Source organism: Lytechinus pictus, chromosome 3 (genome assembly GCF_037042905.1).
Source record: "Lytechinus pictus isolate F3 Inbred chromosome 3, Lp3.0, whole genome shotgun sequence".
NCBI classification, from domain to species: Eukaryota; Metazoa; Echinodermata; class Echinoidea; order Temnopleuroida; family Toxopneustidae; genus Lytechinus; species Lytechinus pictus.
This window is the reverse complement of record NC_087247.1, coordinates 50,278,147-50,291,425: the sequence shown is the minus strand read 5'-3', so window position 1 is coordinate 50,291,425 and position 13,279 is coordinate 50,278,147. Positions and strand designations below refer to the sequence as shown.

Here is a 13,279-nt window from a genome sequence, read left to right as displayed (position 1 = left end):
CTGCCAGAGTACATTGTACATGTACTTCAAAGTATTGACAATTATACATTTGAATATATCATATATTTTGCGAAGCCACCACCCATACTGTAGATTACTCAAGACGTCCAAAGTTGAATCATACAAGAGAAGTGTGAGAAACTTTTTTTCCAGGTACTTCATACTGTGTGGACTTCAGAACTAGAATCTTCTTTATATTTAATTTCCACTGCATTGTGTATTAGAGATTCTGTTTGAACAAGTCTTGTGCACCTTTGAATAACAAGTATCAGTTTACCAAGTCTTGAAGCCTTTGCATATGGAGTAATAAGGACTTCAAACAATTGTTCGTGACTGTCCTATCATTCATGCCTATTTTGAAGGGACTGTTTTCATTCTTGTCAATTACAAAGAACAGTTTTGTTTGAGCTCTTCATGACAGTGTCAAGTAAATTGGATAAGTGGATCTAGTTTTTAGGACAGAGCTCAAGAAAGAACTCCAGCTATCCATTCCGAGGACACTTATATAACTATAATGGTAGTCTTAATGTGGAAACTTTAATTTGCATTTCACGAAGTTGAGCTTCTTTAATCTTTGTTGTATTGAATACCAGTAGATAAGAGACTGCCATTGATATATTCTTATAGTCATCCTTCCTTGTAACTGATTGCTGTAACCAGCTCCTTATTTCCTTTCATCCATTAGAGAATATTACTTTTTACATATTCACAACCCTAGGAAGCAAACCAAATAACAGTTCCACATCTTATTATCTGTTTTGACTATCAATAGCACCCATGGAGGATATCTAATATACTAGTCAACACAAAATTAATGAGCTGGGCAGTGTTTATTCATTAAACCCTCACTGGCCACCCCTCTGTATCAATCAGACAAATGTGTGAGTTTCCATTATTGCCTTTGCACCCCTTTTGCCCGTCATCTGCCTGAGCGAAAGGTCAGAAGCCCTTGAGATTCTCCATCGATGATGATTGACTGACGTAGGGGGATCCTTCTACTACCAATATAGAATTCACCCACCATCTGACTTCATGTATCAACCTTGGATGGGCGTGTGTATGCATGCATCGATCTGTCCTGCTTGCTAGTCACATCCATACCTTGGATTAGAAGATGCAGTCAACAGTTCATGCTGGTTCACTCTTGATTTGGAATTATTGATATTGATGCTCGCCTTTCTATAACAAAATAATCCAATCATTTGAAGTTGATGAATCTCTGTGGTATAAAAGCTTTGGAGCACCTTGGTGATATAGGCCCAACTGTTGTGATGGTTTGACCTGGAGTGGATTAGGAAATGATTTTTTTTATTTCAAAGATGGGATTAAGGATTAACGATTAAGACATCTCTTGGATTAAATGCTTAGTTCAGTCATAGTGCTATGCTCAGCCATAATCAGAGGAAGTTCCAGCGTGGCCTTTGTCTCATGCAGGAGTTGTACTAAGTTCGAATAGTGTCACTCTTGTCAGTTTGATATTTATAAAGTACAGGCGACTTCAATCATTCAATTTACCTTCTTCTCCATGTTGGATTGTCCTTGTTTTATTTTGATGAGGTGAAGATAGGATGTTGATAATGAGTGCTGAAATTGAAATGGCTTCATTCAGATTGAGTGCTGTCTGAATCTGAATACATGCCAGCGAGAGATAACATTGCTGCCAGACCATATGCAAATTCAATTGAAGCACCTTATTCTCTGAATTTGTGCTACTCCCATCTGAAATTGTGTTTGAGCTTGTGAGATTCCTTATGACAGTCTGCACACTTAGTTAACCTGTAGCTGCACGACATCTTATTTTGAAAGATTGTTGTTTACGTCAGAAACAAAACGGTTCCATCTTGATGATTTATTTTGCATCATGCATGCTTTCATGAAGCTACCATTGTCGGTGGCTGCATGCTAGATTCTTCTTGCCTTGTATTCTTTCATGATTGTAATATAGAGAAAGTTTTCCTGAAGGCATAAAGAATCAATCAATACTCTTGAGGGATAGGAAGGTTCATCATATGCAATCATCTTCTCACCATCCCAGTGAAATATTTATTGAAATTGTAAGAAGGGACTGAGATAGGAACTGCATACTGTAGTACATTTATCTGTTGAGTTTCTTGTGCATGTGCAGACCTTACCAAATTTCTTGGTGCTTTTACATATTATTGGATAATAACAAACATGGATTATAAGCCTTCTGCAATACCAGTGCCACGCAGATCGCTTTTCACTCCAAGATATCGTAAGTATATATTTTGGCACTCTTTAATTCAACCTTCACATTTTTTTTTCAATTCAGTATTGAATTACACTACTGTACTTTTGAAAATTTTATTTTGTGTGTGTGGGGAGGGGGGGGGGGGGTGGTATGCAAGGATGATACCTTATGTACCTGCAGAAATACATGTACATTATTGCTCAAACGAACATGTTAAAATGAATTGAGATGAAAGTTGTATTTGTTTTTGAATTATATGAATTTCAATGCAGCGTGTCCTTTACTATTCAAATGCATGGAATGATGATGATATCGATGCCTTTGGTAAATGACAAAGTTATATAGAGTGAGTAATCACGCTTGTGAATGAATGCATTGCATTTGAAGGTCTCTGAAGGCACATTATTGTATAATTTATTAATGGCAGTCCCCAAATAATCATCTCTTTTCATCAGCATATTGCAATTCCAGATAAGTTCAGGCTTCTGTTAATGTAGACTACACGATGAACAAACTTCAATGAATATGAATTATGCCCTCATTATAATACAGTTATTGTGGGTGTCACAACCTTCATGCTATTTACAGGTGATAAGTCATCAAAGTACTATTCCAACAAGGTAATTGAATGCAAGGTTTATGATCAAAGTGCTTTTTTTTCCACAGGTAGCTGTCAAATTCTATTTCCGTCATCCAATTCTGTGTATATTATTTGACAGGCTTCCTTCCATGAAAATGCAATTCAACAGCGACATTCGTTGACAATACAAAATATCAAATAATTGACTTGCAATTATATTTACCTGGGCAGCTTGATGCTCTCATTTATATTTCCCATTATCTGTGAAATTATCAATTTTACCTTCTAAATCTGATGGTGGGGATTCATGATATTATGGCAGAAACAGACTACACTGTATACATACATATTACGGTAGTCAGTGCATTTCTATATTCTGTTTTATTATGATTTTTTTTTAGAAAACTGTTTTGCGTTGTGATATTGCTATAGAAATTGCAATGGGAATATGAGATCCTGTTAAAAATGGTGCATTTGTGATTGTAGTCAGTTCATTTGAATTGAATATAACTGATATTACATGTACAATTTACAAAAAAGTAAAGAAATACAAATATGCCCATATTTTGAACTCAAAGTTAAACCTAAAATATGTTTTTTTAAATAGTGAATCACCTATGGGTAGCCGAAGGTGACACAAATCTCTTCAACAAGATGATCAATATATCATCACAATTGGCACTTCAAGCATTGCAACACCACATTGGATTAAGAATAGACATTTTCCCTCACCATGAAAACATGAGAATGATCCCAGTAAATTCACAAAATGTGTGACACTTAAAACTTCCATTATTTTAGATTTTACTTTGCTACAAAAGCAACTCAAATGCAACTACTTCTTTTCATAAACAAAATTGATGGTGCATGAACATGAACTAGTTTGTTTATTTAATATCTATAGACTTTTTATAATATGGAATGAATACTAGTACACATGTCAAGGAATGCATGCACACGCGACACAGCATCACATGTCTGTTATAGCGTTCCACCATGGAACATAACACCCGAGCCTTAATTAGCTCTCAATATAGCCTGCCGAAAACCTTGATTTGGTTAACCCATTACAGGCCATGCCAGAGATAACTCCTTTAATCTACCATTGAAATAGCAGCCACATGTGTTTCATGAGTGATGCCATTACATGATAAGGTTGCTATTAAATAGCAACCTTCCATTCCATTTTACAAGAAATGTCCTAGTAATGCTTTGAGATCATTTTTACTATAGATTATTGTCTATTACAGTATATTTCATGTTTATACTCTCCCTTTTTTGTCACTAGTCAAATAAACTATTATGAGAAGTACTGTTTTCAGCAATGATACTTGATAAGTAATGTACATGTATTGTTTATTCATCATTACTCATCTACATCTTAATTATAACTATATGGAAATATTTTGTTGCCAATTTAAGGAGTGTATATTTTGAGTGATCAGGAAAGAGTCCATGGATTTTTACTTGTCCAGAGATATTTCTATTCAGTGCAGACTTCTTTACACAGGCAAAAGTAATTGAAATTCACATTGTGTAGAATTATTACCCTTCAAAATATTTTTATTGGTGTTCAAGATTACTGTTCTCTGAATATTGAATTTCAGTGATGCCAAGTGTTGATAACCCAGATAGAAATAATCCATCAGATTGCAGCCTAGGTCTACATAAAATAAAGTCATTCAAATCATTCCTTTCTGCTGATAATAATCATTGCGCAAAGAAGCCATGTAATGCTGATTTAAGATATGTTCTGTAGACTTTATTACTAAGAAATTGGTGGGGGGGGGGCAGAAATGGGTTAACTTCATATAACTTAATATTTTATGTAGGGTTGCTTTCAATAATGTTGAGCCAAGTAAATTTAATATCTTACATTTTGTTTCATTAAGTTATAGTTACAAATGAAATAAGTTTATAAGTTGCCAATGTTTATGCAGATCTGAAATTAGTGCTTTAATTCAAAGATCAGCATTTTTAATCTTAATAGCATTGTCATGTTTTTGCCTATATATCGTAACAATCTTCCCCTATTTCTATTTTTCATTTCAGCTCCTGCTAAAACATCAGCATCACAAGATGAGACTGACAGTAAGCCTGTAAGTATTACTTTAATAGGATGATACATGTAACTTAGAATCAATCTAGAAACACATTATTGCATGGGTAGTGTGTTTGTCGAGAACCCAAATGGATATGTTTAATGATAGGAATTAATACATTGTATCATCAGATGCTGTCTTGGTGCAAGATTGATTTTAAGAATGATAATAAAAAATGATTTAAGTTGGTGTCACATACACATACACATGTAGCACATTGAAAATCATCATAGATTTGAACATTCTACATCCTTGTCATCACCTTCATTAAATCATTGCAGACATCCATTCATGATACTCTCCATGTTTTTATTTGTAAGCATCATATAGTGTTTTGGATTTTCATCTTTCATTTATAGGATTATGGGTTCAAATTCTACCATAATGTATTAATTATCTTCTTATAGCTAGAACTTTAATTTCTTAAGAAATTAAAAACATTAATATTAAAGATCAACTTTACTACTCCACTTCCAGAAGAAACATGGGTGAAATGAAAAGAAGAAAGAGACGCCTGACAATTCATCTCATCATTCTTTATCCTTAAAGCCTATCTATAGTTTTGGTAAATCCCCCATATATGTTATTATGTGAAGGATTTATTACAAAAAAATAAGATAAGACAAATTAACACATTTTCCATCAATTTTTTTTTCAACTGGGTGCCTAATTAAAATAAGACATTTGCATAAGTCCACCCTAACAAAAAGTTGATTTGAATAAAAAGAGAAAAATCCAAGAAGCATAATGCTGAAAATTTCATCAAAATCAGATGTAAAATAAGAAAGTTATGACATTTTAAAGTTTCGCTTAATTTCACAAAACAGTTCTATGCACATCCCGGTCAGTATGCAAATGAGGGAACTCACTCACTATTTCTTTTGTATTTTATTATAGGAAATATGAAATATTCTAATTTTCTCCCCATTGTCCTGTGAAACAAAGTTTTATTTCTCCCTGAACATGTGGAATTACCATTGTTTAACATTTTATGGGTCAATCAAGTTTGTCATTATTGTCAAATCTGTAAAAATTGAAATAGTGTTTAATTCAAACAATAAAAAACAAAAGAAATAGTGAGTGAGGGACATCATCGATTCTCTCATTTCCATATGACTAAATTGTGCATATAACTATTTTGTGAAAAATAAGCGAAAGTTTAAAATGTCATAACTTTTTTTATTTCACATCCGATTTTGATGAAAGTTTCAGCATATTGCTTGTCTGATTTTTCTCTATTGATTAAAATCAAAATTTTTCTGAGGTGGACTTGACCTTTAATCTTTGTCAGGAGCTTTCTAATATCAAATTACTAAATCTGTAAATTATTCACTCAAAGGCTATTAAGAAAATGAAAGCATTACTGTGAGAGGGCTCTAGATGTTGAATTAAAATCCCAATGGCTGAAAAAAATGCAAAATTTAAATTCTCCAGTTGGCCGAACACATTCAGTGACTACTACACTTGAATTTTAAATGATACTTGAGTACTATAATTTACATAACTTACCTTTATCTTTCCAATTTATGGGGCAATATAAATATTCACTAATTGATATATAGCTACATCATAAACATACTTATATTAAAACACATAATTAGTGTTCAGAATAGTTCATATCATCAGACTTCATTAGAAAGTTCATGCTGTGCTTGTGAATTGCTAAACAATAATGGCATACAGTCATGATCTAAGCAATGTGTTCACAAATAAAAACACAATTGAATAAGTAATTCAGGTATAAAGAGATGCTGAAAGGTAATTCTAGAGGGGAAATAACCCAAAGGAACTTAACATTAAAAATTACTTATTTGTGATGTGTTTTTTTTTAGGATAAGGGTTAAGATCATAAGAATGAGATACTGATTGGCAGTTTGATTACTACCTAGCTCTGTTGTTTAGAGTAAACAACTTTCTGTCAAAAAATAAAAGTATGCATTCAAGTGCCCCATGTCTTTTAGATGCTTTGTGTCATAACTCTTCATGTAGTCATTTCATTGTGATCTGTTTGTATTATGCTAGCTGTTTTGTTTCTGTTTTGTTGAATGTGCATGTTCCAGTATTATGTTCAGTTAGTACATGAATGGTTAGTGTTACATGTAGGTGCTCATCATCATTTTATTCCATATACCTATCTATTCAATGAAAGGAGTGTGAATATGTATTGAGATAGGGATGGTTTCTTATATCATGTATAGCATATCATTCAGAAAATAAATGATTAAGTGCACTTTAATTAATCAAAATTATGAATTATTTATTTAAAAGGGATTACAATGTTTCTACTAATACTATTTACATTTATTTTATTTGGCATCATATTTAACCTTCATTATAAAGGGTGAAATAAAACTTCTTTAAAGCTGTCTTTTATTCAGTTAATTATGTTTTTTTTTTTGATTTTGTTGAATGTAAACAATAGATGACATTGTGTTTTAAAGAGTTCTTGTGAATGTATTTAAAGAAGCATGCAGTTAATTTACTTGATATTCCCTCCTAATAATACATGTTAAAGAACCACGCATCTGTTGCACCTTTAGCTATTATGATTTGTATTTTGTTTTGCATGCTCTTTTACAAACGACACCCCTTCATAACCCATAACCAGTCAAAAAAATCGCGGCATTCTAAAATCGACACCTCTACATCATCATGGAACGCAAAAGCCAAAAGTGCTGTTGCGAAGAAGGTGGCCATGAGGGCCGCAGCCGAGGTGAGAGCTTGCACTTTTTCCCCTAAAAAGACTAATGCTTGCTGTGTGATATCTACTGACATTTGACCTTTGGTTTGGAGTTCTTGAAGTTCATTAGAAATGGTTGAAATCATTGCTGATCATGATCTCATTCTAGTAGTGTAACTGAAAAGGAAAAAAAATACAATCATTGGCAATTCTGATTTCTACATGTCATACTTACACATAGATTAGAGTCTCAGGTGTTTACATTCTTTATTCTCATTACTAACTCATAAATTATATAGCCTCTTCAACTTGTTATCTTTTTTGTTTCTTTTTTTCTTGAAATATATCCTGAATAGGGAATATGTATTCATGTTTACGGGTTTATTAAAACTTAGTATGCTGGAATACTCTTTCAAACTTGATTTTTTTTCCCCTTTAGATGTTGCTATCCTTATTCCTTGAGATGTATTCTTAAAACATTTATTGGTGTACAGTATCTGAGTGTAACTGGTTTATTGTATTGTATCTGTTATGATATTCTTTCTACAAATGATAACAAGATAAATGTATGTAAAAACCAAATTATAACAAGATATATGTATATTATCCCAATTATATCTTTGCTGTGGATTGTAACCGTTTGCTAATCCTTGTAGCTTTAGTTCAAACCTGTAGCAACCTTATGCTCATTTAACACTCTTTTCAATTGTGATATATAAATATATATATATCTCTCTTTTGTTAGTTGATTGACATGCCCTTGGATTTGTCATAAGGGGTTTTGTGATAATCTAATGTTTATCAATCCACAGGCTGCTGTACAAAAGACTGCTCCTGCAAAGAGGCCTACTGCATCCACAACACAACGAAAGTCCATTAGTAGACCATCAACAGGTAGATCATTATTATCACTTTATTAAATGTGCATTGAAACTACTAACTGCTTGAGTAGTCTTTATGGGCAGGTTGTCTTGATGGAAAAGACCTTATTTGGAATCATATACATTTGGAATGATGTGATGAGAATACAAAATGTACACTATCCAATCAGCTAACCTAAATCTGGGCCTTGAGGGTTATACTTGCTGAACAAGAGTTGTTGCTTAGCAGAAGGAAACATTGAAAGGGTTAAATTTACCAATATAATGCTTGTGGCAGATCAAGTAGTAGTTCAAAAAAGGAGGGGGGATGTACACATTGATTTCAAAAAGTGATGTGATTTCATGAATATATTTGTTTGTATTTTATAACTTGTGAAAATGCCTTGTTCAGAACTGAATAACAGACCCTTTCTCCTTCAGATATTGCTAGTTTGGGACAGACATATTCAATTTAAAAACTAGATTACATACTAAGTTTCTCTCCTGTATATCTCATTCTAAATGTTTATACCGATATGTGCTCATCAGGTTCCAGCAGTGGTGCAGTAGATGAGAATTACTTCCAAGCTGCCTATGAAGATGTCCCTAGTGTTTCAGTAAGTATCTCATCACATAGAGGTAACACCCTTCATTACCATACCCACATAGCAGCAAGCTCTTAGCCTGGCAAAGAGAGGTGTACCATCTACCTATTAAAGCCCTTTTATGGCGCTATATATTGTGATGTTTAGAAGGGCAGTGGCCTCATATTCTGGAACCCAAGTGCAAATTGGAGTTGATAGCGAACATTGTGAAGGAATTATTCATAACATGAAAGCTCTTTCATGAAATCGTTGTAAAGTTACTCATGATTTTATGAGTGACTAGAATATAAACCTACTATTTTCTGTAATGTTTTAGCAGAGTGTGACTGTGGATGAATTAAACACAGATGTCTAAATTAAAGTAAAACATTAAATATCTTGCATAAAAAAAAAATGTTAAAGTGTGTATGTGGATCATATTTCTTATTTAGATTACAAACACTAGGCTTTGTAGTCTTGTACTTCATGAATAGGGGTGTCTCATAAATTAATTGACAATTGCAATATGGGTGGAAAATTGATATCTTAACCACTGAGCTGACATTGAAATATCCTGATTTTGACTAACATCCCTACTTTCAGACAACATTTTTAGTAAATAATGTATTCAATGGCACAATCTAATTTTCAATTATTTACAGAACATTCCATTCATTTCTAGATAAGTCAGGAATATTTTGGCACATTATACCCCAGTCCGTTTTTATGTCACTCAGAAAGTTATATCTTAAGTCATACATAAAGTCATTTGTAAATTTGGCAAGCAACTTATTGAACCACCCAACGGTCCCTCAGAAAGGATCCAAGCCATTGATCCTGTACTTGCTTGCTTTCAAACATTTGTGCTTAACAGTTGGCCAAAATAAACACATTTACCAACTTTCATTTTTTTTTCCAAAACAGATATTCACAACAAAACAGCTGGAGGATGATCTGAGTAAGATTTCTACTATTCTAAATAATGATAAAGCAGATTGGGAACTTCGTGTGACAGCAGTAAGTAGAGATTTGTGTTGCTTGTTTACATGGCATAAATGTTCTTCAAGTTTGGTTTATTGAAGTAGCACTTGCTTATAATACATTTTAATTCAATTTCAATATTCATTCAAAATTAAAAACAATTACAAGGTAAAAATATATATACAATAAAATAGAATTTGGAGACAGCTTTGAAGAACATTGAGGTCTTGTCAAATGCTGCCACCAATATACAAACAATTAAAACCAAGTAATATACAAGAACATATGAAAGAGAGCATATTTCAAATAAATAATACAAACAAGATGATGCAAATAAAGATAAATTGAACATTTATCAAAACCTTACAAACCCTAAACGGACATAACACAATCAATATAAAGGGAAAGTACCAAAGTTATAATAAAAAGAAGAAAAATCATTAATTTATCATCAAGGTTAGACTGCAAAATTCTGTAATCCGATATCTATTGATATGTGGTCATGCCAACAGCTCCTTTGAGCAGGGGCCCAATTTTGCAATTCTGTTTAAATAAAACTAATTGGATTGCCTGATAAAAATTGTGCAATGTTCACAAGTCTTAATGAAACAGGATCCTGTTCACTAAATGGGTTATTCATATTGTTTGATCTCGTCAGAGTTTTTACTTCTAAATGAAATTCTTTCTACGTTTATCTTGTTCCTTTTGATAACCGACATGAGCACTTCAAGGCAAATTCTGTGCATATGGTCAAAGAAGTTGAAGATAGTGGGTGACTGACTTTCGGAAATATTTTTGATGCAAGACTTTATTATTTTTCTTTTTTTATTATTTTATTTTGTTCGTATATTTCATTTTCTTTTTTTTTCCTTTAATTGATGAATTTATTTATTAATTATTTTATTAATTGATGTTTTATCTGTTTGTTTATTTATTCATTTTGTTTTTGGGGCATGTGCAGACCTGCCAACCAGTACGTTTTAGCCGTCTTTAGTATGTTTTTGCAACCAAAATACGGCAGTACGTTTTTTCTTTGAAAATACGTTTTTTTTTTTTATTTTTTTTTTTACTAAATAGTAATTTATTGAGAAAAATAATCTCTATATGTCTCTATTTCATAAAACGTACACAAATATGGTTATTAGATCAATGTAATTTCTGGTAACTTGTTTTTTTTTTAAATCTATTTGTTAAAACCAGGGTGAAGATATACACATGTTTTAATGTTTTTTTTTCATCTGCAAGAGCAGGGCACATTTTAGCTTGCATGCAGCTTGAGCGCCGCGATGAGCGAGTGCGCCAAGCATTTTATTATGAAATACACTTTTTTTGGGAAAAATACAGTTTTTTGTCTCGCCTGCATAGCAGAGCGAGACTATAGGCGCCGCTTTTCCGACGGCGACGGCGGCGGCGTCAACATCAAATCTTAACCTAAGGTTAAGTTTTTGAAATGACATCATAACTTAGAAAGTATATGGACCTAGTTCATGAAACTTGGCCATAAGGATAATCAAGTATTACTTAACATCCTACCTGAGTTTCAGGTCACATGACCAAGGTCAAAGGTCATTTAGGGTCAATGAACTTAGACCATGTTGGGAGAATTATTTTCAAAATCTTAACCGAAGGTTAAGTTTTTGAAATGACATCATAACTTGAAAAGTATATGGACCTAGTTCATGAAACTTGGGCATAAGGTTAATCAAGTATAAGTGAATATCCTGCCTTAGTTTCAGGTCACGTGACCAAGGTCAAAGGTCATTTAGGGTCAATGAACTTTGGTCAAGTTGGGGGTATTTGTTGAATTACTATCATAACTTTAAAAATTTATGGATCTAGTTCATGAAACTTGGACATAAGGTTAATCAAGTATGAGTGAACATCCTGCCTGAGTTTCAGGTCACATGACCAAGGTCAAAGGTCATTTAGGGTCAATGAACTTTGGCCAAGTTGGGGGTATTTGTTGAATTACCATCATAACTTTGAAAATTTATGGATCTAGTTCATGAAACTTGGACATTAGGTTAATCAAGTACCACTAAATATCCTGTGCGAGTTTCAGGTCACATGACCATGGTCAATGGTCATTTAAGGTCAATGAACTTTGGCCGTGTTGGGGGTATTTGGTAAATTACCATCCTAACTCTGAAAGTTTATAGATCTAGTTCATAAAACTTGGACATAAGAGTAATCAAGTATCACTGAACATCCTGTACGAGTTTCAGGTCACATGACCATGGTCAAAGGTCATTAAAGGTCAATGAACTTTGGCCATGTTGGGGGTATTTGTTGAATTACCATCCTAACTCTGAAAGTTTATAGATCTAGTTCATAAAACTTGGGATATAAGAGTAATCAAGTATCACTGAACATCCCCTGTGAGTTTCAGGTCACAAAACCAAGGTCAAAGGTCAGTTAAGGTCAATAAACTTAGGCTATGTTGGGGTAATTGTTGAATTACCATCATAACTTTGAAAGTTTATGGATAGAGTGAATGAAATGTGGACATGGGTGTAGTTGACAAGTCTTAAGTCACCGTTTAAATGTCATTTATGGTCAATGAACGTGGTATTATGTCATTATATGAATGGTGTTTTTGTGAATGATTATTTTATTGTAGTTTTCAAAGTTAGCACTGCTGCTATATTAAATTGCGTAATGCAGGCGAGACTGCCAGAGGCGTTCCACTTGTTTAATCACAGAATACAGTTTTTCATTCCCAGAGGTTGGCAGGTCTGCATATTTATCTCACACGGTAAAAATACTGATTTTTTTGGTCAAAATACTGATTTTGGGGGATAAGAATATTGAAAATGCAAAATACAACTTGGCAGCTCTGCATGTGTGTTCATGAAGGACATCATGATCTGTTGATGTATGATTCCACCCTAAAGTGATCATTGTTTTAGGGATTAACACAATTATGTTTAAAAAAAATATATTATTCCGTGTGAAATAAGAAAAGGAGAGAAAGAGAGACCTCAGAATAGTTACATGTGTGCCATTGAATGATGAATTACTCCCATTAGACAGGATACATTTAATTTAGAGTATACTCCAATGGATCCACTCAAATTAGTTGAAAAATCTTGGCACTATAAAGGGAGCAGCGGATGTGAATTAGCGGATATGATTTTGGTCTTCAATTAAGCAATGCCAGTTGTCATGACGATTAATTACAACTTGTTGCATCTAGTGACTTAGGATAGAATTGGGCTGGTGGGGCCTGAAGTTTAGGAGAAAGCTGTCTTGAATTAACTCCACAGCTTCCTAGAAAAAC

At 33.3% G+C, this 13,279-nt stretch overlaps 1 protein-coding gene across 16 annotated transcripts in view; it reads left to right on the top strand.

Annotated features, from left to right (window-relative positions):
* The first annotated feature begins 212 nt into the window (after positions 1–212).
* LOC129257080 (CLIP-associating protein 2-like) overlaps positions 213–13,279 on the top strand; it is a 61,766-nt gene continuing 48,699 nt past the window's right edge. For 6 of the 16 annotated variants that reach the window (XM_064097309.1, XM_064097303.1, XM_064097301.1 and 3 more), the window contains exons 1-5: positions 4,850–4,891; positions 7,503–7,607; positions 8,387–8,468; positions 8,984–9,051; positions 9,943–10,035. In XM_064097309.1, the coding sequence (XP_063953379.1) occupies positions 7,590–7,607; positions 8,387–8,468; positions 8,984–9,051; positions 9,943–10,035 (261 nt within the window). In that variant the 5' untranslated portion in view covers positions 4,850–4,891; positions 7,503–7,589. Of the gene's footprint in view, positions 2,237–4,844; positions 4,892–7,502; positions 7,608–8,386; positions 8,469–8,983; positions 9,052–9,942; positions 10,036–13,279 lie in introns of those variants that run through there. The other 10 variants (XM_064097312.1, XM_064097306.1, XM_064097311.1 and 7 more) reach the window with 3 other exon arrangements.